Below are 27,276 nucleotides of genomic sequence, written 5' to 3'. Positions count from 1 at the left end.
TTCCAACAGGACTCATCTATTTATTGATATTACTATTAAGCCACTTCCCAGCAGTGTGACTGCCGTAACAAGAACAGGACTCGGTTTCTAAAGGCAATAAAATAACAAGGACATCACGGACAAAGCATTGGAACACTCCTCGTAGGGAACTGGCTTTTCCTCTCCAGCCAGAGGACCCAGGTGCCAGGGGCCACTCCCAAGCACGCAGTCCTGGTCCCAAACAGAGGCACATCTTTATGTATCTCGGCCCTCATGCCAGATGCTTTCCCCCCTGATCTGATCTTCTCAGTTCATCTGGATAAACCTGCTGTGCTTCCTGTCCATGAAGTGAGGCGCTCCCCAAAGAGGGAACCAAAGTCTGGTGATGAAACAGCTGGCCCCAAAGAGCTGGTTCTGCTTCCTCCTCACCAAGTAAGTACGCACTTTATTTTTTTTAAGGAAAGAAAAGTCTTAAAAATATATGGCACTAGAGTGTAAAACTATACAACCGCATCCAATGAAAATTCCAGGCAGATTGCGGCCTGTGGCGCACCACGTCCCTCAGATGTAGAGCTGATGGGAGGCCAGGGTGTCCATGAATGGTCGCACCAGGTTGTCCGTGGAGAAGTAAAAGATGAGCCCAAACGTGATGGAGATGGGGAGGGCGGGCAACGCCTTCTTGAAGACAGCAAGCAGCAGAAGGGTCAGACACAAGCCCTGCAGGATACAGAGGGGAGGGTAAGCGTGGTGATCCCTGGCGTGGACGGGAGCTGTGAGTCATGGTCTAGTCCCTAGGCGCAGGAGCTTGTTCGAGGACCAGTCGGACAACGGCGCTAGACACCCCATTATCCTTCCTGGTCCTCCAACAGCTCTTGAGGTGTTGAGGGCAGAAGTTCTCACCCCCAGTGGATCACCCCACCCGTTAGTGAGTGAACCAGAAGGCAGGCCTTCCGACTCCTGGAGCAGTGCTGTGCCCCCAGGTCGTGCTGCCTCCCCTGTCTGGCTGGAGTGGTCACATGGGATGGTAAGATGCCCTCAGGGAACATGTATTTCAACTGAAATGGCAGTAAGGTTCTCAGCAGCTGGCACCAAGGGAATCAGAGCTGCCAGCCAACCTGCCTCTGGGAAGCAGGTGTGGGGGCTGCCCATCCTCCCCTGACCCGGCTGATGCAGGCAGTGGTCCAGGTGAGTACAGGGAACCAGGGTGCCTTCTCTATCCTTGAGGGCAGCAGGGCTCCGGTCAGGCAGTCTGGTGGTGGAGCAGCCTAGGTCGATCATCCTATCCCTGATGTACTTGTGGGCAAAAACAAAATCTTCTGGACACTAGAGCATCAACTTTAACCATGCCATGCCCAGGGTTTTCACCAAGGGACAGACACCAAGTGCACAACTCAGACACTGCACCTCCTCTAACGTGACAGGGAAATCTCTGAGATGAAGTCACAGCAGGACATCTCCCCATTATGTGTATCTGGCCAGGTTAACTGACTATGGGGCCTGCACATTTCATTGCTGCAGTTCACAGTAACAGGGCCAGCCTTAGTGCCCCAGATTCAGACCCTGTAGTGTCTCAGTGGCATGGAGGAGGGGAAAACACGGTCCTCACTAGCTTTGTGCCCATAGGCAAGACCCTTAAGCAATTTTCTTTTCCGCAAACCTGATGTCATCACAACCACCTCAAGGGTATCATCACTGCACAAAGCTGTCAGCTGGGTCCCCGGCCTGGAGGCTGTGTGCTCAGGCACGCTGGGGCCAGCGCTCTCCTCACCCTCCCCTGCACTGTCCTCCGCAGGCTGGAGCACACCTCCTGTGAGCCTCGGTCTCAAGCCGACCCTTCCAGCCCCACTCCCTGGTCTCGTCCCTCAGAGGGAAGAGAAGAAATGAAAAATCCCCAGGGATCCTGGGACCCGCCCCCACCACAATGAGGACTCTGGGGGCCCCACCACCAGGGGGCAGTCAGACACAGCCCCAGCCACTCACAATGAGGATGGCGACGAAGCAGGCCAGCGTGGTATTCCAGTCCCCGCTGCCCGTGGCCGCCGCCTTGCCCACCAGCACACTGTAGAAGATGAAGTCCCCGAGGCCAAGCTTCACACCCCCTGTGTGAGGACAGACAGTGAACCCATGCTGAGGAGGTGTGCACGGAATGGAAAAAGAAGAGAAACCCTGGTCCAGAAGGCCCAGCCAGTCTGCCCAGCCCAGCCCACCTGGCCTCTAGAAGCTGCCATGTGGACTGGGGACAAGGACAGCTGCCTCCCCAAATCAGTGGCCAGTGGGAAAGCAGGGGACACTTGTGAACTGGGTGACTTACAACCTGGGCAGAGAAAAGTGGGCAGTTCTGAAACTCAGGTAAAACCGGTGTTGGGCACTCAGTGAGTAAAGAAGAAATAGGAATGCATGGCCTGGGGCTGGGCACTGCTGTACAATGTAGTATGAAGTCTGAATTACAGATTTTTAGGGAATTTAATTTCAGTGCATTCAAAAGCACATATAACACCAAGACAGAGGTCCTCTGAAGACCCTTTCACCTTACAATAGGTAAACATAACTGGGAATTAGTCTACCCATTACTGATCAGGAAATTAGAGCTTCCAAAATGCTCTCAGGTTAGTTTTCTTCAGTGCAATGGTCCCTGACACTTATTTATAGGATAACTTTGCTCACTGTAGACAATAAAAATGGTTATGCAATAAACACAAACCATGGAGGCCCACGTCCCCTGCCCTTCCAGCCCTGCAGGTGTCCCTCCTGCTCCTGGCCCGTGTCCATCCTTCCCTCACCAGGTCCAATCCATCAGCATCACTTCCTCTTGGATCCCAACTCCTCCCCTTTAGCTGGCTCCTTCTCAGAGCCTGACAAACAGGTTCCAGTCTTGCCCATCCTAGAAAGACAGCTCTTCCTGTCCTGGGCCCTTGCTCCTGCTGTCATGTGCTGGCTCCCCTTTCTTATCACTCCTTCTTCCATCAGGACTCTGAAAAAAAAACCCTGCACTCATCTCCCAGTCACCTTGGAAACCTAGAGGCACCAGGTCTCATGTCCAGACCAATGCTCTCTGGTCCCCAGGGGACACCTGCAGTCCTCACACCACCTGCGGCACCCATCTGCCTCTGGCTACTCCTCAGGGTCCTCCAATGCACCTTCCCTTCCTCTGTAAGGGCTGCACCCTGACCCTGCACCCTCCCTGGCTACTCTTCTCAGGCCTCATTTTGACAACATGTACATGCTGATGGCTCCAACGTGTCAAACCCTGAGCTCTTCCCCGGCTCTGCTGCCTGCTGGTATGTCCCTCCAGATGTCCGGCAGCCCCCACCCCTCTCCCACATGGATGCTCTCCTGAATAAGTGTGGTAAGCCACACCACCTTCCCGGTGGGCCCCTCCACATCGTCCTTGGCCTAGTCCTGACAGTCATCCCCATCTCAGCCCATGGTGCTGCCTTGTTTCTCTCCCCTCGGACAACAAGAGGGGGTAACGTGTCCTGCCCCTGAAGAGAGGACACAGGAAACACGTGCTGGGGGCCCTTTCACGTGCTCTGTGTTTCTTCATTTGGCTGGTCCTGAGTTGCATCTCTTATAATAAAACTAATTTTGGCTGAGTGCTGTGGCTCAGACCTATAATGCCAGTACTCTGGGAGGCCAAGGCAGATGGATGGCTTGAGCCCAGGAGTTCGAGACCAGCCTGGGCAACAAGTCAAAACCTTGTCTCTATTAAAAATATAAAAATGAACCAGGTGTGGTAGCATGTGCCTGTAATCCCAGCTACTCAGGAGGCTGAGGTAGGAGGATCACTTGAGCCCAGAAAGTAAAAGTTGCAGTGAGCCACGATCGTGCTACTGCACTCCAGCCTGGGCGACAGAGCGAGAACTTGTCTCCAAAACAAAACGACAACAACGACAAAAAAAAAACAAAAAACAAACAAACAAAAAAAACACTGCAATTTTAAGTGTAGTGCTTTCCTGAGTTCTGTGAGTCATTCTAGCAAGTTATTGAACCTAAGGGGATCATGCAGCCCTAAATTTGCAGCCAGTCAGAAGCACACGTGGCATCTAGACCCTCCAGAGCTTGTGGCTGGTGTCTGGAGGGAGGCCAGTCCTGTGGGCCCCGTGGCCCACAGTGCTAACTCCTGGTCGGCAACACACCACTTGGCCTTGGAATAAACACCTCCCACAAGCCTGCCTGGAGGGTGTGCACCTGCTCCTCCTTCCAGACCCACCGCAGAGTGATCTTAGCTTGCCCCTCCTGTGTCACTGGAGTCCTGTATGCCAGGCCACTGTTACCAGGTTGCTCCCATAAGGCACCTCTCAAGGCAGGGGCTGTTAAGACACTGTAGCATCTCCCTGCTCCAGGGTGCCGCCTGGCACGCTGCAGTGGGCGGGCACTGAGTATTGGGCAGGCACCGTGTACTGACACCAGGATAAACCCCTCTCAGTGTGTCTCCAGGCCTGTCTGCAAGGCCCTCCCACACTTCTGCTCTCTGCATCCCGCTCCAGCTTCCTCTGACTCCTAAGTCTGCCTGTCAGGAAACGCTCCCCACCCTGTGCTCCTCTCCTCTAGTGACTGCTGTGACTCAACCTTCAGAGCTCAGCTCAGCAGTTATTTCCTCAGGTGACTTTCTCTAATCCCTGCCAACCAGGTCAAGAAGCCCCGTGGCATGCTCTCCTGCCCCCATGGCCTGCTTCACAGTCCCTGGCTTCTGCAGTCTGCATGATTACTGCCCGCGTCTCCTTAGTCTGCGGGTCCCACTACGGCTGGGCCTCACCCAGCACAGCACGGGCACATGGTCCACACTCAATACACGCCAGACAACCACATGGGGTCTGCTGAGAAGACCCCAGTGCTGCAGGCATCTCCTACTTCCACAGAAATGCCTCTGATGGGAAAAGGGGCCCCTCCCCTCACGCCCTCCTCCACCCAGGCTGCAGGGAGCCTCCACCCTCCATCTCCACTCCTGCCCCAGGCTGAAGCAGGCCATGTGAACATGGGCACCTTACTTTCCTCCTCTTCCTCCAGTTCCTCCGCTGGGTAGCCAGTCAGGGGAGGCTCAAAGACTTCGGGGTATGAAGGCTCCCCAAAACTGTCATAGGAGTCTTCTTCTGGGTGTCCAGGAAAAGAAGATGACCATCATTGCCATGAGGAGGGGATGACAAGGGAGACAGACAAGAGCTGGTCAGAGTGTTCCCTGGGAACAAAGCTCCAGGAAGGGGTCCCCCGAGCACCAGTGCCTGATGCCAGGGCTTCCCCTCCCCCGCCCCACCCATGCCCAGCAGAACGATGCAACAGAGGCTGGCAGAGGACCAAGGGTCCAACACTCGCTGAATCTTCAAGCCACATGTGTCCGGCTTGTTTTCAAAGGACCTTTCCCTCTGCTCCTCCTGAACTCAAGCCTCTCAGAGAGGCCAGGCCAGCAGAGCTGGGTGCAGGTAGGGAGCTGCCCCCTAGTGATGAGAGGCTGTTAGCTCCCCTGGATACTCACCCATCTCCGGGTCATAGGGGAGCTGGAGGGCACCCTGAGAGGAGGGGTCCAGCTTCGCCATGCCGACCGTCCACACCATGGCGGCTGGGGGAGGGGAAAAGGTTCACGCCTCAGGTGGTGCTAACAGTGGCTGCCTGCAGGGCCTGGGGGAGGTGACCAGTCTGCATCCCAGAAAGCCTGCACAGGACCCTCCATCCCGCCATCCTGCAGGTATCTGTTCATGCTCCATTGTTAGGAGGCCGTTGTGGAAGGGGTCCGGAGTCACTCCCTCTTGACTCCTGCATTTGTCTATTCTGTTACTGTTTGTCTCCCCTCCTAGAGCGTAAGAAGAACCAGATCTATCAGAGCCAGGACCTCACTGTTCACGGGTGAATCCCCAGAGCCCTGGGACACTCACAACAGTCCTAGCACAGACTTTCCATACATGGTCTTTGCTCATCCTTGGAATGTGCCTGGAATGTGCTTTCCCATGGGGCCACGCTGTGGGCGATTCTCCTCTACGGCTCAATTCCTCAGCTGCCTGGAGATACCTAGCACTCTGTAGCTGTTCCATAAACTCTTTCCCAGGCCACCCTGCAGACACCACAGCTCCAGAAATTCAGGCTCTATTTAAGCTCTGCCATTAACAGACCGAGGGCATCACAATCCCAGGGCTGTGAGCTCCATGAGGCCTGGGACCCTGTGGTCTTCTTTCCTGCTGGGTCCCTCAGTGCCTAGCACAGTGCCTGTCACAAAGTGAGGACTTGATGTGCTTTTGCTGACTGCATGTGTAAGTCCAAATCTCTACATACTGACCCCGAGGCCAGGGGCCATCCTGTGTGCCTTCCCTTCAGTTAGGATTAATGCCAATCAGCCACGCTGCTGTCAAGGAAGCCCAGGAGCTCCTTGCTCCCTGACCTCCTGCCCTGAAGAATCCCTCTCCAAAGTCCCTTCTCAAGAGCCTGGGGAGCTGAGGTGTGGCTGCGGGTTCACAGGAATGCAACCTGCACCACAGCAAGCCACTGGAGGATGAACGGGATGAAGTCAGGGGCTGCGCCACATCCTAGCAGATGCCTGTTTCCTGTCCTACCTTTCTAAGCTTCTTACTGTGTTAATAGCAAGATACTCCCCTCCCTGGTTTCTGAAAGTGGAGATCCTCCACGGATCACCAAGGCCAGCTCCTCCTCTTTGCCCAGGGAAAGGGTGAGCATCTCCTAGTCAACTCTGAAAGCCATGGCCAGGAAGCAGGCCCTTGTCCCCCCATAGGCTGCCTGCTGACCCTGAGTCAGGTAGAGGCACTGGGGGACCACTCACATGAGTATATCAGGGCAGGGAATATGGGCTCGTTTCTCTCCTGGGCAGTTTCTACCAGCATTCTCAGAGGCCCTTTGGGACACAGCACAGCCACGAGATCTGGGAAAACAGAGACATTCTTGTCAAGTTATCCCCAAACAGCCCCCTGAAGAAGAGCCAGCCCTGTAGCACAGGACCCCTGGGTGGAGCTCTCAGAGCATGCCTTGCCTCTGGGCTGACATCCCAAACTCTCAATCTCCAGTCACAACTTAGAGCAGGCCCTGGTGTGAGCCAGAGTAGGGCCTCACAGGCAACTGCAAGCATGGAGGAGCTGTGCACCCGAGACGTGGTGGCCAGGCTGGGGAGTCCCACTTCTCTTGAGCCTCAAATTCTTTAACCTTAAAATGGAAGTAACAATACTGGCAATGATGATCATGGTAGCATCAAATAGCAGCTAACATTTGGGGTTATGTATAGGCACTGTGCCCAAAGGACTGTCTTGATAAACCACTTACAGTGTGTCCAGTGCTTAACAGTGCACTTGCTCAATCAGCATATTGATAATAATGGAAAATGAGGGCCGGGCGCGGTAGCTCACGCCTGTAATCCCAGCACTTTGGGAGGCCGAGGCGGGACGATCACAACGTCAGGAGTTCGAGATCTGCCTGGCCAACATGATGAAACCCCATCTCTACTAAAAATACAAAAATTAGCCCAGTGTGGTGGCACACGCCTGTAATCCTATCTACTTGGGAGGCTGAGGCAGGAGAATCGCTTGAACACGGGAGGCAGAGGTTGCAGTCAGCCGAGATGGCACCACTGCACTCTAGCCTGGGCGACAGAGAGAACAAGACTCCATCTAAAAAAAAAAAAAAAAAAAGAAAGAAAAAAAGGGCAAATGAGGAGCTCAGTGACTACCGTGTTTTATCTAGATCACCAGGAGCGTTCCAGAAATAGTGGATCCCCCTATGTTTTACACAGGTGACTCTCAGGAGGGAGCCCACCCAGGCCTCTGCAGGAAGGGAAGCAAGTCCTTCAGCACCTGCCCTCCTTGTGCAGCACTGGGGACGATCTGGCACTGGACATTGCCCCCGCTGCCCCCACCAGCTTTGCTGCCCGCCTACCGTACACAGAGATGGCGCCCAGGATGACCCACGCAGACCACTCTGGGAGGTACTTGATGAACACCAAGGCCATGAGTGCACTGATCATGATGAGGTAGGCCTGCTGCAGCACCAGGGGGCCCTTCCAGTGGATACACACCATGCCCACCGCCCCGAAGTTCCAGACAGTCAGCAAGAGGGTGGGGTAGTCCATGGCCACATTGTAGGTCTTGAGCACTTCCCTGCAGGATCAAGGAGCCTGTGAGTGGGACTCAGTGGAGACATTACAGTCTAGCAGTTTACCACCATTCAGTCCCAACCTGGCCCTCCTTACTAACATTTCCTTCCCCGACCTTCACTGTCCTTACAATTTACCATTTGCGACATTTTCTAGAACAAGGTGGGGATGTTTAGAACAGGTCACAGAAAAGTGTATGGGCATGACCTGGAAGATCCTGTGCACATGAAAAGGTCCTTGGGAAGGTGTTTTCTCTTGTCCCTCCAGTCCCTTTGGGCCCCTGGGTCAGGATGATATCCCAAATCAAAGGGCAATAGAACAGATAATTTTTCCCACAAACCAGGAAGTACCTAGGCCTAGCCTAAAAATTAGAATGTAAATTTTGTGGAATTTCTATCCCCCTGGGGTTCACAGAGCGTCTTCTCCATGAAGGGTTCGTTCTAAATAAGGAACGAGACAGAAATGTGGGGTCCACCATGCAGCCCCACTTCTACTCCCCTGTGTCAAGGCCATGAGAGAGGGCCATGAAGGCCTGGATTCCAGAACGGCTGGCACTGGGGAGCACTGGAGCTTGATGGTCACCTTTCCCTGCCCAGGTCCTCATGCCCATGTCCACTTGTGCTGCATGGAGAGGGGCTCCCAGTGCTGTTCGTCTGCCACTTACCCAAGGTAGATATAGGTGAAGAGGAACAGCAGCATCAGCGAAGACATGATCAACCAGCCATGGATGAACTAGACAATAGAAATGGCACGATCACAAGGTATCCCCAAGTGCCACAAATCCTAAGGCCCCCAGGATCCTGGGACTGATACCCAAGCCTGAATGCTCTTTGTTAGGCTACTTCATGCCTACGTTGGAAGGGATCAGGTGGCCACCTTACAGATACAGAGAGCACAGAAATCCAAGGAGTTCCCCTCAGGTCACCTTGCAGTGTATGCAGACAAGACTCCCTCAGGTCTCTTGGCATAGCCTTGCAGTCTCCCCCAACTCTACTCGTTCAGTTAGAAAGGTAATGCTGGGTGTCTTCTACTTGCCAGGCACTGTTCTAGGCTCTGAAGCCAAGGCTACCAAAGTCTCTGCCCATGGGCACTATGTTCCAGTGTAAGGGGAGTTAGATGACATATAGACAAATTTACAGTATATTAGCAAGTAACGATGAGGGCCATGGAGAAAAAAATGTTAGCAGGATACAGTGACAGGAGACTCACCGGAGTGCTGTTTTAGATAGGGTGGCCTCAACAGAGAACCCGGGAAGTCCCCTCCCACCCTTGGGACCTACAAACAGGTCCTCAGAAAGACCTGTTCCTGTCTCCTGGCCAAGCATAGGAGAGTGAAGGACAAGAGGGGGCTGATCCTAATCCAGTCCCTTAGCTGGCCATCAGCGGGACAATGACATCACTTCCCATCAGCCTCACCCCTGAGACCAACTCATCAGTCACCAGCTCAACCCACTGGGACCTCAGGTTGGCCCTGGTCTACCTGGAGTGAAAGCAGCCTCCACGACCATGCTGTATGCACAGCCAAAAGGGGAAAGGGCCGCCTCTGGGACGTGTCGACCCTCTTCCTCCCAGCCACCACCTGGCTGCCCGGGCCACCATCATCTGCCTGTGTTGCGGAACCTCCAAGGAAGCCCTACTGGACAGATGGCTGAGCCCCTCTTCACAGCCTCTGGGACTGGCCACCAGACACCTACTGCCCGCAGTGGTGCCAGTACTTCACACCTGCCATGCAATTTCTAGCTTGACCCCATGCAATCTGTATCCTCTGTTCCAAACCAGTAGCCCTCCACCCTGCTTCCCACCATCTGCCAACCTCCCAGTGGCAATGTTCAAACCCTGCCTCGTCACAGTTACACAGGTAATTGTTACTTATTTTATTATTATTTTGTTTTAGAGACAGGGTCTTACTACATCGCCCAGGCTAGACTTGAACTCCTGGGGTCAGGCGATCCTCCCGCCTCAGTCTCCCGAGTAGTTGGGACCACAGGCATGCACCACCATGCCCAGCTGGTACTCATTACTTATTGATAAGCTTCAGCTCAGGACATGTCCTGCAGCCCCTCCCATGGCTTTCCCCCCTGCTGCCCCCACTGGAATAGGGCTCAGCTCCCTCCCTGCACTGTCCCTGTCCCATCCCTCTAGTCTGGGCACTCCGTACCACTATCTACCTGCTCCATGGATGGCAGCCGCCTGAACAAAAAATGTTGTGAGGCACCTGTGTGTAAACAGTTTTAAAATACGTAATGCCCAGCTTAATCACCTTTCCATCTTTAGTGGTTCAACCCCTTCCCTGGGAGAAAAGCTTGAAGCCACTGTCTAAAAGCTTATGGCATCTTTGGAGACAGGCAGTGCCCATGATTCTGGCCAGATGGGATCTGCCCTTCCACTACTCCCTGGGGCTACTTAGCAGCTATAGGCAGCTACAACCCAAAAGTCTCCCAGGGCTGGAAGACCTCAGCATGGCATCTGCACATCCTTGCACAAAAAGGAAAAGGAAAACTAAAAATAAATCTTCAGGGGAAGTATTAGGGTGAGAGGAGCCTAAAATAGAACCTCAGAAAGAGAAGTTAAACAAAATTAACTTCAAAATATGAGAAATGATGCTTGGAACACTGCAATGAGGAACTCAAGTGGGATAATGTGCAAATTTAAAAGACAACAGGCTGGGTGCAATGACTCACACATGTAATCCCAGAACTTTGGGAGGCCAAGGTGGGAGGATCACTTGAGTCCAGGAATTTGAGACCAGCCTGGGCAACACTGTGAGATCTAGCCTTCACAAAAAAAATTTAAAAATTAGCCAAGTATGGTGGTGCACACCTGTAGCCCTAGCTATTTGAGAGGCTGGGCGGGAGAACTTCTTGAGCCCAGGAGGTTGAGGCTGCAGTGAGTCATGATCGAACCACTGCACTCCAGCCTGGGCAATGGAGTAAGACCATGTTTCAAGAAAAAGAAAATAAATAAAAATAAAAGACAACAGTATTAGGTCATCCATGGTGGGAGACAGGAATGGGTGGGAAGGAGTACAAAAACTCTGGGTCTATTTTCCTCTGATTTGTGTTTTTTAAAGGTGGCTGTTTCATAGGCTCTGCCACCATGGTGTGGGGCAGACAGGGAGAGAGACAGGTGGGTGGAGGGCAGGGCCAGGGGCTCACCTTGTAGCAGCGGTACTTGTAGAGCACCACCAAGAAGATGGTCATAACCACGATGACGCTGATCATGATGAGGGTGTTGAGAACAGAGTTGAGGAGGCGCTGGCCCACCGAGGGCGTGTCCTCAGTGAATGGCGTGTAGATGCTGAGGGAGAAGGCAAAGGGCTGACGCTCCCAGCCCTGCCTGCTCCTCGAGGCTCCCCACCTTGAGTGATTCTGGACCTGCTAGGGGAGGTGCCTGGGATGCCCACACCGCCCATGTGCTGCCCTGACGGAGTGCAGGCACCACCCCCGTGAGCAGTTCCTGTCCTCCAGCTCATTTCCTGGCACCCTGACCACAGACCTTTAGCTCTCAGCCTGCCAACTGGGCCCAGTGCCGCAGTGAGGACGAGGACTAGATGACCTCCCCACTGCCCTCCCCACCCCCACAGGGATTAAAGGCTCCCTAGGTGCTTCTCTCACCCATCCAATTCTCATTCTCTCACCCACACCTCTCCACCAGCTCCACCCAGCCCAGCACTCCTCCACCTGCTACTACCCGACCCCCACCCGCTGGAGCAACTGCTGTCCTTGTAGCTCATAAGCTCAGGAAGCAGAGACAGGAAGCAATTCACCCAAACCTCATTCTTTCCAGCCTGTACTGCTGCAAACAAACTGCTGGCTGCATTCTCTCCATGCTTCCACCTGTGCTGCGCTGAATCCCCCACACACTATAAGCTTCCTGAGGATGGGACTCTACTTCTTTTTTAATTTTTTTTTTTTAAATTTGAGACAGGGTCTCACTCTGTTGCTGAGGCTGGAGTACAGTGGCGCAATCATGGCTCACTGCAGCCTTGACTTCTGGGCTCCGGTGTTCTTCCACCTCAGCCTCCCAAGTAGCTGAGACTACAGATGTGCCTCACCACACCTGGCTAATTTTTGTATTTTCTGTAGAGACAGGGTCTCGCCACATTTCCCAGGCTGGTCTCAAACTCCTGGGCTCAAATAATCCTCTCGCCTCAGTCTCCTGAAGTGCTGGGATTACAGGCATGAGACACCACACCTGGCCTTATTCCTTTCTTTAAAAGAAACAAAAAAACAAACCAACACACACAAAATGAAACAAAAATTCCGGAAATTAAAAAAAACAATGTTTACAGAAGGTGCTTAGCAGTGAGCACCACAGAAAGGAGAGGGGGAAGAAGTGGAGGAAGCTTCTCATTTTTCTACGCTGCTGCCTCTGCATGTATTTCACTAAAATAAATGAAAGGCTTTATAAGTCTTCCTCACAAGACTGGAAGTGAGCTGAGAAATATCTGGTCCAACCACCTTGTTTCACATTCAAGGAAGCAGAGACCCAGAGAGGAAGTGATTTGTTTGTGGTCACACAGGAATGGGTGGCACAGCCATGCGCAGGATCTAGGACTAGGAACAGGGAGCCCAGTGCTTTGCAGCAAGAGCTTGATTTCTGCGGCAGGATCCAGCTTGCTTGAGCACTCACCTTGAGCAGACACTCTTCGAAGCCTTTCACTCGTATTAACTCACTTAATTCTCCCAGTAACTGTGTTATTAACCCATTATACAGACAACCAAACTGAGGCATAGGGACATTAACAGCATGCCCAAGTAGGTCACAATCCAGGAGGCAGTGAGCCAGGCCATGAACCTGGGCGGTTCTTCATCCCTGCTCTTTACCACTGCTGGTGTGGAGCTGTAGGTGCAGTGACCAACACAGGCTGCTGCCCCCCAACAACTCAGCCCTCACCCCACCCTGTGCCCCCCAAGCCCCCAACTCACAGCTGTCCATTCTTCTCCGTGTAGAAGCGCACAGACTTGATGGTGGCTACCACCACGATCATGCACAGAGTGACCGGCACAAACAGCATGATCACGTGCTTCGCCCCGTACTTGAGGGTCAGCTCTTCCTCCAGGCCTGGCGGCCGCCCGGAAACCCCACTATAGACGTAGCGGTCAGGGTCCTCCTCACCGTCCTCCTCGTTCTCCTGGCTTCTCTGTGGGAAACCACATCGTGAGGGCCGCAGAATGTCCCCTACGGCAGCCTATCTGTGTAATGCATGGATTTTGGGAACCAGAAATGAGAAGTTTGAAAGTTGCTTTCCAGATATAAGGAGCAGCCTATGAGCTGCTAGGGCATACGAAAAGTTTATGAGGACAAGAGTAGAGAAGATTTGGAGCTGGATGAGGCACCACAAATGAAGGCAGGCAGGCTGCTATGGTCTGCAGGCCCAAGACTTAATGGTTAATGAATTTGGAACACATCAAAAGATCTTTCCCCTTCCTAATACAGGGGCTCAGGAGGTCACTCAATTCTGTTCATGTGGCCATGCTGACATGGGAGGAGACAGGCCAGGAGATAGAAGGAAAACAGAGACTAAACATTTTTGGTTGACAAATCACTAGCTAGAGGAGTCAGTGCACAGGGACACTCTCTTTGAGTGTGACGAAGACACTGGGAATTTGCAGAGGAAGAAATTGCTTTGAATTTTCTGCCCCACAGAATCAAGCATGGAAATTTGCAGCTCTGAACTAGAGAGGCTAAACGGGCATTAAGCATCTGAGAAGACACAGGCTCTGGTAAGGTGGGCAGGCACAAATGAGGAGGTAGCGAGGGAGGGCAGGACACCTGCCAGACACTGGCACAAACCGACCTGTGAGAACTGTGGCAAGTCAGGGTCATGGGCTGCCTTGCTAATGAGGTGAACAGCTAAAGAAAAAGCCAAATGAAACAAAAACCAAAAATGATAGTTGCTTCAGTACCGGTTCTCTGCAGAGAGAGTCCCAATCTAGACATTCAGCCAAGAAAGGAAAGGAAGACTATTCATGAACAGAAACTGAAACGACTAAAATGTACAAAACTTCCCAGAGACAACAAACTAACAAGAAAAGGCTGAGGAGTGGCCGAGCAGTGGCCCTGAGCTGGTGTGATTTCACTCAGAGCTTAGGGACGATGGTTCTGTTCTCAAGGAGAACATGGAGAAGTGAGCTCAAGTTTCAGCAAGAGGGATTAAGACTGGCTGCAAGAAAATAGCCCACACAGAGACATTTTTTAATTCTACACTGGGCAAAACAGAGAACAGGATTCAGGCAAATTCAGATGTTTTGCCCTGATCGGGAGAGAAAGGGCAAAACTAAGTGGCTCTCCCAAGGACATCCTACTCTTTCTAACGTTGTAATCTCCTCCCCTGGGGGCCGGATGATCACAGTGCAGCCCAAATATCCCCAGCTGAAAAGTCAACTGTGCATCAGGCAGACTCCTCTCACAGTTACCATGTCTGGCCATCTGCCAAAAAATGCTTTCCCCGCTACCATCCTAAGCTTCTGCATTACCTGTCCTAGCACCCAGGCATCCAAATAAACTCTCCTACTACAGTGGAAACAGTGACCTGCATGAGAAAGGTAAACCTAAGGGGGCAGAGTGGACAGCATCCTTCAGCCCACTGCCAAGTCCATCTCTGGCTGTGAATGCGCAGAGTCCTATGAAGCCCTGCAGACGGGAAGGTCTACCATGGCCAGCCACCCACCCTTTTGGCCAATCCTCAACATTACTTCCCTTCTCCCTCCTGCATCAGGGAATGAATGTCTGGTTTTCATCTGTAAGGTACAGGAGCCCCAGGGACCTGTTTCAAGGCCCCCAGCTGCTGGTGGGACCTACCCACTGGGCAGTGTTCTCTCCGTCCTCTGGGCCCTGCCTGCCCTCCTGGCAGGAGCGTGGTGTGGGGCTCTCGGCCGACATTAGGGATGTCCGCTCATCACATACTTCTTCCTCGCTGTCAGAGGCCATGAATGTGAGCATAGCCCTGCCTCCGGAAGTACCTGGAAAAAGGAGCACAAGGACCTTGTTCCACTTTCCTGTGAGACAAAGGCAGTAGAGGGCTCCGGGGGTGGCTGGAGGTGACCTGGAGACCTGGACACAAGTCCTGCCCCACAAGCTTCCAAGAGATGCCTGTCAAACAAACGACTGCCATAGAACAAAAGGCCTTGAAAGCTGCCATGGAAGCAGCAGTGGCCTTGCCTGGGGCTGGCCTGAGTTTACTCACATCCCAGGGGGCAAAACCCACAGCCATGAAAGTCAGGGCAGCTCCAAACTGTCAGTGTGCTCATTCGTTCAATCAGCAAACATCTGTGGTGCATCTGTTATGCACCAAAGATCACGCTGGGCTCTGAGGATATAAAGATGAGTAAGAAATACCCTTGTCCTAAAACAAAACAAAACAAAAAAATCATCTAACGTGACAAATGATACGATCCAGGTGTGTGATGGTAGGTGCAGAAGCACAAAAGTGGAACCAAATCTCAGAGATCAGGAATGTTTTCTAGATAAGAGCCTATCTGATGGAGACTGGTTTTCCCAGGAGGAAGGAAGGGCAGAAGGCACAGAGAATGTTCCAGTGAGGGTCTCACACTGTGGGGCGGGCAGTGGAGATGAGCAAGGTCTCAGGCACCATGTTAAGGAGACACACATCACCCTGAGGACAATCGTGACAGACAAGATCTGAACTGGGTTCATAAAAGTCAGTGTGGCCACTGGCCAGGGAGGGAAAGTGATCCCCAAAGATGACTGTGGCAGGTGAGGAGGACCAAGGACAGCAGCAGGATGGATGCAAGTGAGGGCAGAGTCCAGAAGGGGTCAGGAGGTCAAGGGCAGGACCTGACGCAGGAGAGAAAACAGAGTCTAGAATGGCAGCCAGGTGGGGACTAAGACAGGGAAGACCGGAGAAAAGAGTCTTGGGAAAGACTGTGAATTTTACCCTTTGAGTGTCTATTGGATAAAATGGGGAAGCTGTCTGGGAGGCGTCTGAGGACCAGGTCTCCTGAGGTTAGAAGTGGAGACCTAAACCACAGGAGCAGGCATGTGGGGTGGGGAAGTGCCACTGAGGGTGTGACCCAGGGGAAGGCCAAGGCCAAGGGGACCACAAGAGGGAAGCCTGCCCCCGCAAAACAGTGTTGACTGGGGTTTCTACACAGTAGTACCAAGTGGGGGACCCAGTGTAACAAAACCTACACATGCAGGATTCCGGGCTGGGAAGAGCTCCAAACAACACCTGGCAAATCTGACTATTCCTGCCAACATCCCAGACGGGGACAGAGGCTGAGTTATCGCTGTCTAGAGACCCTCAGGGTTGAGCTTCACACCCTGGGCAAGGATAGCAGGTGTGCTCTCTGCTCAAAGTTCGTTTCCAAGTAAGTCGCCCCACAACATGTGTGATTTTTATTTTTATTTTTATTTTTATTTTTAGAGACAGGGTCTCATTGGTCACTTAGACTGGAGTGCAGTGGTGCAATCATAGCTCACTGCAGCCTTGAACTCCTGGGCTCAAGCAACTCTCCCGCCTCAGCCTTCTCAGTAGCTAGGGCTGCAGATGCACGCCACCACACTAGGCCAATTTTTAAAATATTTTGTAGAAATGGGTCTCACTTTGTTGCCCAGGCTAGTCTCAAACCCCTGGCCTCAAGTGATCCTCCTGCCTCAGCCTCCCAAAGCACTGGGATTACAGTGTGTGAACAACTACACCCAGTTATATGTGGTTTTTAAACAAAGCAGGCAAGTTCCTTCCACCAAGTCAGCCAATTTCAATCCCCTTAACGAGACCTGTGGCTGCCCTTCCTTCTGAAGACAGCGACCCTGGCTGTCGCCTGGATTATTCCCACAGGGACTTTAACTTCATCCCCAAACAAGAGGCACAGGCAAAACCTGCCTCTGCTCACCTCCATCACAGGGATTTCAACATGAACAAACTCCCCAGCCTGAAGCACCTTCTGTTTGGGATAGATAAGTACAGGAGTAACAACAGCAGGAAGCAAAGCCAGCTAAAAGCCAGGAGGGAGGTGACAAGGACAATGCACCCGAGAGTCAGAAGGGGACAGAGTCTACCAGTTGTCAGGAATAGATGCCTCAGGTCACAAGAAATTAGAGGGACGTGAAGCTGCAAAGGTTAGGAATATTTCACCAGGCAGAGTTTGGAGGAGGGGGCTCATTCTGGAAAGAGGTAACCACTTAAGTAAACATATGAGTTAGGAACATAACATGGCCTATCCTGATAATATCAAGCAATTGGATGTGGCTGAAGTGTGGGGACCTGGTAGGATGGGCCATCCAGGGAGGAGTTTGGTGCCTGATGGAGGTGTAAGAGCTTAATGCAGCAGAGGAGAGCCCCCAAAGGTTTCTGACCAGGAGGAAGATGTGAACTGAAGTGAACTTTACAAAAGCAGCCTTTACAAAAGAGGTGTGGGCCCTCCTCCCTCTTCACTCAGAATCGCCTCAGACTAGGCCCCGGGGCCGCAGGGAAGTTCTGGGAATCAGCAAAACCCATACAAATGGAGCACAGCCTCACATCCCCAAAGAGTTGCAAGACGTTGGAAAGTTCTTGGCTTTAGTTCCTTCGTCATCTATGGAAATGAGAGAAATTATCAGGCAGAAATGCAGGAGAAGGGCCGGGTATGGTGGCTAGGCTCACGCCTGTAATACCAATGGTTTGGGAGGCGGAGGCAGACGGATCGCTTGAGCCCAGGAGTTCAAGACCAGCCTGAGTAACATGGCAAAACCCCATCTCTACAGAAATAAATAAATAAATAAATAAATAAATAAATAAATAAAATTGAAGAGAAGAAACTTTAAGGTCCTCCTTTGGCTCAGCCTCACTAGATAAACCCTAAACAGACTCCTGCCTGGACCCAGGGTTTCCCTCACTATCCACTCTGGCAATGGGGAACTCACTCTGACTCAAAAAGCGGCACCAAAACAAAGAGCTGCTGCATTTTCTCAAGCTAAATCATAACATTCCGTCTGGAGCAGTGTGCTGGATGGGCTACGAGACTGTACAGGTGGCTCTCTTAATACCTCCTTTTCTAGCATGACAGTTTTGTTTTGGGTGTGAACGAACAGGGAAGCTACGATCTCCTCCCTCTGTTCTTCCTATGCCTCTCAAGCGCCTGTGACTTATCTCTGCTATGACTGGAGGAGCAGTTCTGGGAGTCCCTGTACCTAAAAAACCACAGGCTGCAGCCCCTAAGGACAGAGGGCAGGCTCACCCTTCAGACCCACAACAGCTGTAGCATTCACAAGATAGGCTCCCAAATAGCAACGCACAACAAAAATGGATAAGCAGAGAGCAAAGGTACCTGTTTAAAGGAGAAAGGGAGCTGACGGGTGGGTGAAGACGGAGAAGCAGGGGACCCAGGAAAAAGTAGAATCAGGTCCTTCCAATTCCCACTTCTCCATTCAGTTGCCAACCACTAATAAGACACTCCCTGGGGCTGGGTGCGGTGCTCACGTCTGTAATCCCAGCACTTTGGGAGGCTGAGGTGGGCAGATCACCCAAGGTTAGGAGTTCAAGACCAGCCTAGCCAAGATGGGGAAACCCCGTCTCTAATAAAAATACAAAAATTAGCCAGGCATGGTGGCAGGTACCTATAATCCCAGCTACTCAGAAGGCAAGAGAATCGCTTGAACCCAGGAGGCAGAGGCTGCAGTGATCTGAGATCGTACCACTGCACTCCAGCCTGGGCAACAAAGTTGAGACTCTGTCTCAAAAAAAAAAAAAAAAAAAAAAAGGCCATCCCTGGAAAGCAGTTCTGTGAGCAGAAGTTCCCTGACATGTGTGATAGTCATGCCGGGGAGGGTGGGGTTAAAGGACCGTAGCCTTTCCACGTGACACTGTGCTAGAAAGGAAAGAGGCACCTGGTGACCACTGCCATCGTCATCCACACTCGCCGACTGCCTGCCCTGTGCCCAGGCCTGGTCTCATCAAGACCTGACAGCTCTTCAGAAAGAAACAAGGGAAAACTACAAAATCTGCTTTCTCACCCACAAATATCATTCATACATGCAGCCTCCTCACCAGAAAACAAGTGCTCCCTGAGCAGGCTGCTTCCCTCATTCCACTTTCAAACATTCCTCCAAGGCCTCCTCTCAACCTGTGCCCACAATAATGGGGACCAATACTTCAAGAAAGTAGGGAAGGAGGGAGCTGTCATTAAGGAATAATCAGGGAAGAGCTAGTCTCAGCTGTCACAGCAAGGGCACCCTCTAATCACAACCCTCCTAGCCTGGTGAGGTGGGGGTGACAGGTGGGAGGCACCAACTTAGGAAAGGCTGAATCCCCTAGGATCACTGTTTCTCAAAGGTGGCCCAGGCCACTGGGAGCTGGTGGAGATGGACCAGCACCTCCTGAGCCCTTACCCGGCACTAAACATCACGACCCTGGAGCAAGGCGCTACTATTCTTCCCCATGGTACCGATGAGGAAACAGAGGCTCAAAAAGTAATTAGCTCAAGGTTACCCTTGGATCTAGATAGTCTGTGTCTGGGCTCTTTACCACTCTGCTAGGCTGCTTATTAAAAATGCAGATCGCCAAGCTCCATCCTCACCCAGTGTCAGGGATCTGCATTCGGGATGGTCGGCCCCCAGGTGATTCTCAGCCAGTGTCTGACTTTTCCTGGCACCGCATCTGCTTTATAATCACACGACCAGGCTGGGGGCCTTGCTCAGCAAGGTGAGTGTACCTCACCCACCCACCTTCGCCCCCCAAATGGTTGGCACTACTTGATTGCCGAATGGGACAGTGAGACAATGAACACTTTCTCCTGGATATCTAGAGTCTGGTCAGAGACCAGCTAGGGAGGAAGAGGAGTGGAAAAATCGCAGACCAGCAGAGCAGCAAGGGGAGAAGAGAACTCTTGGGCTGAAAAAGGCCTAAAACAATGCCTGCTGCGGAAGAGAGTATAGAAAAACTGGGTCTCAGTCACTACCTGGACAAACTGCACTGGCCTTACTGAAAGGAGTAAGAATCAACACTTTAAACACAGCACACCTTTTGATCCTGAAATGCTATTTCTCAGAATTTGTCCTAAGAAAATATAAAGTATTTATACAAACATATGTGTTAACTGTAAAAAAAAAAAAAAAAAAGTGAAACTGACCAAAATGTCTCTCTACTATGATATATTTACCTGATGGAGACTGTTACAGGACCACCAAAAATCTTATTTCAAATATTTAATAACCTGAACAATGACAAGATCTTAAATTTAACAGAACATAAAACTTTACAAACCTAATCATCTGAATGTCCTTATAAAATGTATGTATATAAAGGACTGGAAATATTACAAAACATTAAAAGTGATTATGTTTGCATGGTGGAACCGAGAGTGGTTATTTTCTTTATATTTTTCTGCATTTCTCTAAGTCTCTATAATTAACACAGACTGTATCTGTAGGGTTTTTTTTTAGGCCATTAATTCTTTAAAGGAAAATAACGAGCATCAACATTTAGAGATTTTCCTCTACGTCTGCCCCTCCCAGATCCCCTCTCATTGGCCAGGAGGAGCAGATGGGAGCCAAAGCTGTGACGTTTTTTCATTTGTCCCTCAGGCCCTCTGATTTACCTAGCTCCTAAAGGAAAACAGAGCATCTGGGATGGATTTCTGCTTCCCTCTGAATTCCTAAGGGCCTGCTTTGTAAGCCACCTAAGTCTGCTCTGAAGCCTGCTGGTGCTCTGAAATCCTTGGAGGGAAAAATTACCACCCAAATGTGTGCAGATAAACAACCTGCTAGATGTTTGTCCACATAAGGGTGCCGGTGACACAAAGAACCCTCCCCAGAGGCTGACTCATGGGCAGGTGGGGGTGGAGCTGGGTGACGTCAAATCCCATCAACCACACAGCAACCAGCTTTCCCTATCTCCCACCCCCTGTACCCCGTTCTCTAGAGAAGTGGCAGGAAAATGCAGAGGGGCAGAAGAAAGTGTCCAGCATACAGACTACGTTCTGGAAAGCCTTCTGACAAGGAAGTGCTAAGGCTGATAGCTGCTTTGGATTAGGATGCAAATCAAACATCCAAAGAAGCCACTGCACATTCCCATTAATCAGCTGAATGGGATCAAACTGCTGAATTAGCCAAACCAAGGGAGTCTGACCTACAGAATCTCCCCAGCCATGCTTGTGTCAGCAGTTCCTGCAATTATTATGGAAACCCAATGACCCAATTTCCTTGACCTTCTTTTCATTACAGAGAAATGTAAATGCTTTGGCCTTAACATTTAAGGCCAATGAAACTAGGTAAGAAACAGATTTCAGTCCTGAGTTCTAGTTTGATTGCACTGTGGTCTGAGAGACAGTTTGTTATAATTTCTGTTCTTTTACATTTGCTAAGGAGTGCTTTACTTCCAATTATGTGGTCAATTTTGGAGTAAGTGCGATGTGGTGCTGAGAAGAATGTATATTCTGTTGATTTGGGGTGGAGAGTTCTATAGATATCTATTAGGTCTGCTTGGTGCAGAGATGAGTTCAATTCCTGGATATCCTTGTTAACTTTCTGTCTCGTTGACCTGTCTAATATTGACAGTGGAGTGTTGAAGTTTCCCATTATTATTGTATGGAAGTCTAAGTCTCTTTGTAAGTCTCTAAGGACTTGCTTTATGAATTTGGGTGCTCCTGTATTGCAGCACTATTCACAATAGCAAAGACTTGGAATCAACCCAAATGTCCATCTGTGACAGACTGGATTAAGAAAATGTGGCACATATACACAATGGAATATTATGCAGCCATAAAAAAGGATGAGTTTGCGTCCTTTGTAGGGACATGGATGCAGCTGGAAACCATCATTCTTAGCAAACTATCACAAGAACAGAAAACCAAACACCGCATGTTCTCACTCATAGGTGGGAACTGAACAATGACATCACTTGGACTTGGGAAGGGAACATCACACATCAGGGCCTATCATGGGGAGAGGGGAGGGGGGAGGGATTGCATTGGGAGTTATACCTGATATAAATGACAAATTGATGGGTGCTGACGAGTTGATGGGTACAGCACACCAACATGGCACAAGTATACATATGTAACAAATCTGCACGTCATGCACATGTACCCTAGAACTTAAAGTATAATGGAAAAAAAAAAAAAAGAAACAGATTTCAAAACGCTACAGCAAACTCCCATGGAAATCTGCCTCCATGGAGAAAATCCTAATGGAAAAAGCGGGTTCAAAAGCGGATTGGGAGTCACTGCACTTACCACAAACACTTGGGGCCGCAGAAAGGTTTGGATCCCGGACAACTGGTTCTTCTTCCCAGCAGGTTAGATGAACGATAATGATCCCTGGCTTTCAAAGAGGGAGGCACTGGTTTTTAACATATCACTTTCTATGGTCACACAGCTCCGTCACATCACTCTTTTGATGTCTGAGAAGTCCCACAGTCGTCCCTTAAAATAAGGAAGAGATTTTTAAGGCCAGGTGATACCCGGACAAATTCCCATGGCTGCCCTGCTCACCTTTCTCCCCCTGGCCCTGGGTACCCGACTATGTATTTGGTCCAACTGACCATCCATCTGTCCATCCATCTCAGCCCATATAGTAACACATACCAGTTGGGGATGGTTCTCCCTGGCCTAAGCCAGAGCTGGGGCCTGGGTCTCAAAGGGAAGTGAGGTACTGCCCTACCACCCTCCCAGACCACAGGCCCCAGAGACCCTCTGATGGGGCCTCCTGAACTCTGGGCCAGGCTCTAGACTTACCTCTAACAGCCCTGTCCCACTCAGAAGTGCCTGGGGCCCAGGCAGAGTTCTCTCATTTCCTGAAGCAGCCAGGGAAAAGGGTGGTTTGTGGAGAAGTGGGAGAGGGAGCCCCTAGCATGACCCTCTGGAGTAGGCTCCAGAAACGCATTTATTTTTAAACAAGCAGCAGCAAGTCGTGGTCAAAAGCAGAGGCTTGGAGACTGACAGGGTTCGGATCGCCTGCCTGTGTGATTTGAACCACATATTCCCTGGCTGAGAGGCCTCAGACAGTCTAATCTGACACAGCTCATTTCCTCTGCTGTAAAAAGCAGAACAGGCATACCTTGCAAGATTACTGTAAAACCTAGAGATAACCTGTAAAGTGTCCAGCACACAGTAGGCATTCAGTAAGTGGTAGTTATAAAGAAGATGAAATGGAGGAGGGACACAGTGAGAGAGGACACAGAAGAATGTTGATGTGCCTCTTGGAAAGTGAAGGATCTGCTGAACCACCAGACACATGAACTGGCTTCAAAGGCCAGGCCCCAGAGATCAAGTTTCCATTCCCGGCCCCGCCCCAGGCCCTATGGCCATGTAAACATATTATCAAATGAAAGGGCATATCCATAGGACAATGTCAGAGCTGGCAAGGACCTTAAAGGCCATCAATGCCACCTAGTCAGCTCCCTATATTATAATTAAGGAAAACTGAAGCCTAGAGGGGCAAAAGTAATCAGTTAATATCCCATGGCCAAAAGCCACAGTTACAACTCAAGTCTCCAAACTGCCCATCAAGGAGCTCTTCCCAGTCCACTCAGCACTTGTGAGGGTCACGTACCCAGGGGCCAGGGTTTGGTCATACAGGCAGCCCCACCACACATCACGTAGGCTTTCTGAGAGCACACTCACAAGGCACATGCCTTCACCATGGGCAGGTATGTGTCAAGAAATGCTCCCTAATCACCAGCTCACCTGCCACCTCCAAACTCTCAAGTCTCTCTCCTGCCATGACCCCAACTCCTGCCCCCAGGGCTCACTCTGCTCTCTCTCTGCTACTTGCCCAGGTAGGTTTGGCTCCATGGGAGGGAGTGCCCACATATGGGCATGGGGAGGACACAGGGCACTGCTTCTCTGGGCCAAAACGGAGGGTGGGAAAGCATCCTGCTGTGGGACTGGTAGGATAAATAATTCAAATGCTCTACACACCCACCAAATCTGCTTTTCCACGAGTACTCAATAAAAGGAAAATTCTGAAGGCATAACAGAAAAAACAGGATACAAAAACTTCACCTACGGTTCCCTCCCTCTATTGTTTTAATAGATAAATATGCATATGTGAACAGTGTGGAAGGAAATGCATGTTAAGAGTGGTTATCTCAACCAGGAGGAATGGCTCATGCTTCCAGCACTTTGGGAGGCCGAAGTGGGCGGATCACCCGAGGTCAGGAGTTTGAGACCAGCCTGGCCAACATGGTGAAACTCCGTCTCTAATAAAAACACAGAAATTAGCTGGGAGTGGTGGCATGTGCCTGTAATCCCAGCTACCCAGGAGGCTGAGGCAGGAGCATCGCTGGAACCCGGGAAGCAGAGGCTGCAGTGAGCCAAGATCACACCACTTGCACTCCAGCCTGGGCAACAAGAGCAAAACTCCATCTCAAGAAAAAAAAAAAAAAACCAAATTCCTGAGTTTTCTAGAATAAACATGTATTACTTTTATTTAAAAAAGAGTCCAATAAGTTTCTGGTTAAGGTATAGCAGAACAGTAGGCACCCTTTGAATTGTTCTTCCCCTGTTCTAGAATTTTCACAAAGATGAACAAGCAGCCCATTCTCCCAGTCAATGAAGAGGCTCTCAAGAAATGATCTCACTGACATGTGGTCTTTCCTGAGGACTGATGTGAAAACATTCTTTTTTTTTTTTTTTTTGAGACGGAGTCTCACTCTTGTTGCCCAGGTTGGGGTGCAATGGCGCGATCTTGGCCCACTGCAGCCTCCACCTCCCAAGTTCAAGTGATTCTCCTGCCTCAGCCTCCTGAGTAGCTGGGCATGCACCACCATGCCCAGCTAATTTTGTATTTTTAGTAGAGATGGGGTTTCTCCATGTTGGTCAGGCTGGTCTCGAACTCCCGACCTCAGGTGATCTACCCGCCTCAGCCTCCCAAAGTGCTGGGATTACAGGCGTGAGCCACAGCACCCAGCCTGAAATCATTCTTTTCTCCAGACATTAACATGATGCTCATCCTATCTCCAGGCTTGGAGCCCAGTGCAAAATGTTCGTCTGGGGCCTCTCAGCCTCACCCCCGCTTTTCTACAGCTGTGGCAGCTGGTAATAGAACAGGTGGGAATACTTGCAGAAACATTTGCTGTCTTATCAGTCCCCAACTAAACAGTGTCCAAAAGTCAAAGCAACAGCTGAAAGCCTGCCAGAGATGTTTTCATTAGACACACTGCATATGACCTACACACACTGCTTTGGTTTCTGTAAAAAAATTTTGTTTGTCAGGAAGTTGCTCATGGGAACTCCACGAAACTTTCCCAGCAGTAGTGGAGAGACATGGGTAGGAGTTGAATGCAGGAACCTCCTGTGCAAAAACTCAAAAGATAAAGACGGTGTAGCCAGCTATGTTCAAATCCTGGTGCTTAAAGCACTGAAGCCACATAACTGGACTAGGTGCTTAACTCCCTGAACTTGTTTCCTCTTCTGTAAAAAGATAAACTATTTCAGTGTCATTGAAATTCTTAAGATCTTAAATTCTAAGATTCTGTACAAGATGACTTTTTATTGTATATGACCAACTCGTAAGTGAGATATGTGCCATTATTAACATCGATAACAGAGAAAGGCCAAAGTAGACAAGAGGCAGACCCCTGTGGGGGGGGACGGTGAGCAGCCAGGGAGGGGAGACAGGTGTGACACTAGGCACCACACCTCCAGGCACCCTAGCAGCAGCCCCTAGCCCTCGCTCCTCCTCCTCCTTGCTGCTCTTTCAAATAGGAACAAGCCACTCACTTCCCACAAGTGAACAGGCTGGACTCAAGACTTGGCACATGGGCACTTCAACACCGAAGGGTACAGTTTTCCCCAAAAACCTGATACAACATCCATCCTACTTCAAAGCAACATCCCCTCAAGCCCTCACTCCAGCCTCTGCCCTGGAACCCAAGGCTCAACCTAGGCGTCCTGGGGACGCAGCACTGAGCTGGGGCCAGGAACCAGGCCTCTTCTGCACCTGCACCAGTCACCGCCTGTCCACAACCACATTCAGCAGAGAACCTGGGGCTCACACACCTGAAGCAGCTTATCCCGAGCGTCTAATTACCGCCAAAAGTCTTGGCTGAAGGCCTTGGAGGCTCAGGTGTCTGCAGAATTGGCTACAGAGGCATCAGGGGCCTCCTTACTGGAAGATGGGATCGGTCCTAATCAAGTTACTCCATAGAGTTTAGTCTGCAATCGTCTCTTTGGGATGCTCTCAGGTTCTCCATCTGTAAATAGGGATGCAGTTACTTCACTCAACACCGTTCATACCTGTCTAAGGGAATACTTATTAAGCCAATAAACACGGGTGAGGTCTGCTCGGAGGGATGTACAGCAGATCTAGAAGCCACGACACTGGGGTCGAAGCCTGGCTCTGCTATATCCTACCTGGGCGACCTTGGGAAAAGTCACTTTAGCTCTGTGGCCTCAGCTTCTTCATCAGTAAAATTCGGAGTGGGGACTAGCTTCTGTCTCAGGTTCCTTCAGTTCCAAAAGCTTGCTTCTGGCTGCCTCCTCACAGCTGCAAATGCCTGATAAAACAGCCAAACACCGCTGCTAAGAGAAACCGGCTCTAGGCTTGCGCCTGCGGCCCTGCGGCCCTGTGGCCCTGCCTCTCACGTGCGGGCAGAGCCCCCGCGCGCCTCCTTTCTGGGGAAAGCATGCCCAGGGCCGGGTGCTGGAGGCCGGATGGACTCTGCGCAACGGAGGTCTCAGGAGAGAGAGAGGAAGAACAAAACGCCCCCGCCCTGCTACACGCCTCAGAGACCCACGTGCACGGCTCCTTTAAACGCACCGGCCCTTTAACAGCTCGCGCCGCGCCCACCCCCAGCTGGGGCTCGGGTGCAGGCGGACGCGGGGAACTGGAGACGCAGTGAGGCGTGAGGCCAGAGGCCAGAGGCCTGAAGGCCGCTTCCCGCGATCCTTCCACGACCCAGTTCCGGGCTGGCCCAGCAGCCGCCTGCCGGGCACTCTCCTCTCTCCGCCCCCTCGCTGGCCGCAGAAGCCAGGAGCACTGCGCACGCAGGGGCCGCAGCCCGACAGCCGGGGAAGGGACCGCAGCTAGGGGCGTGTGGAGGGCAGGGCCGGGCCCTCAGGGCGCAGCCCCACCCCGGGCCCTCAACGCCGCGGGCGACAGGGCCCTGGCCTGGGCACCCCCGACACCCGCTGCTCACCTGCTCCACCGCCGCGCTCCAGTGGAGTTTACGCAGCTGGCGGAGCGCCCAGCTGGACCCGGCGCCGGCCCAGGCCCCGCCCCGCGCCCGCCCAGGCCCCGCCCGGTGGGCGACGCCACGTTCTCTCCTTCAG

The 27,276-nt window shown here is 51.5% G+C and overlaps 1 protein-coding gene across 5 annotated transcripts; it reads right to left on the bottom strand.

Annotated features, from left to right (window-relative positions):
• PSEN2 (presenilin 2) lies at positions 1 to 27,276 on the bottom strand. Of its 5 annotated transcripts, XM_030936727.1 has the most exons (14): positions 27,144 to 27,275; positions 26,359 to 26,501; positions 26,005 to 26,198; positions 22,237 to 22,425; positions 14,867 to 15,027; positions 12,991 to 13,205; positions 11,218 to 11,359; positions 8,727 to 8,794; positions 7,846 to 8,066; positions 6,743 to 6,841; positions 5,450 to 5,533; positions 4,968 to 5,069; positions 1,960 to 2,078; positions 1 to 696 (listed from the first exon to the last, which is right to left on the bottom strand). In XM_030936727.1, the coding sequence occupies exons 5-14, from the start codon at positions 15,005 to 15,007 to the stop codon at positions 541 to 543; spliced, it is 1,347 nt and encodes a 448-aa protein (XP_030792587.1). In that variant the 5' UTR covers positions 15,008 to 15,027; positions 22,237 to 22,425; positions 26,005 to 26,198; positions 26,359 to 26,501; positions 27,144 to 27,275; the 3' UTR covers positions 1 to 540. The 5 variants fall into 5 exon arrangements, with proteins under 5 accessions (XP_030792587.1, XP_010380231.1, XP_010380221.1 ...); XM_010381929.2 differs by lacking the exon at positions 26,005 to 26,198 and having other exon boundaries at positions 4,968 to 5,066; positions 27,144 to 27,276; XM_010381919.2 differs by lacking the exon at positions 26,005 to 26,198.

Source organism: Rhinopithecus roxellana, chromosome 8 (genome assembly GCF_007565055.1).
Source record: "Rhinopithecus roxellana isolate Shanxi Qingling chromosome 8, ASM756505v1, whole genome shotgun sequence".
Taxonomy (NCBI): Eukaryota; Metazoa; Chordata; class Mammalia; order Primates; family Cercopithecidae; genus Rhinopithecus; species Rhinopithecus roxellana.
This window is presented reverse-complemented; position numbering and strand designations above follow the sequence as displayed.

Coding starts and splice junctions, on each gene's coding strand:
- PSEN2 (XM_030936727.1), bottom strand. CDS start 15,007: ATGCTCACATTCATGGCCTCTGACAGCGAGGAAGAAGTATGTGATGAG. Junction 5,070..5,449: donor CCCCTATGACCCGGAGATGG/GTGAGTATCCAG, acceptor CTGGACACCCAG/AAGAAGACTCCTATGACAGT. Junction 697..1,959: donor GCTTCGTCGCCATCCTCATT/GTGAGTGGCTGG, acceptor TGTATCCTGCAG/GGCTTGTGTCTGACCCTTCT.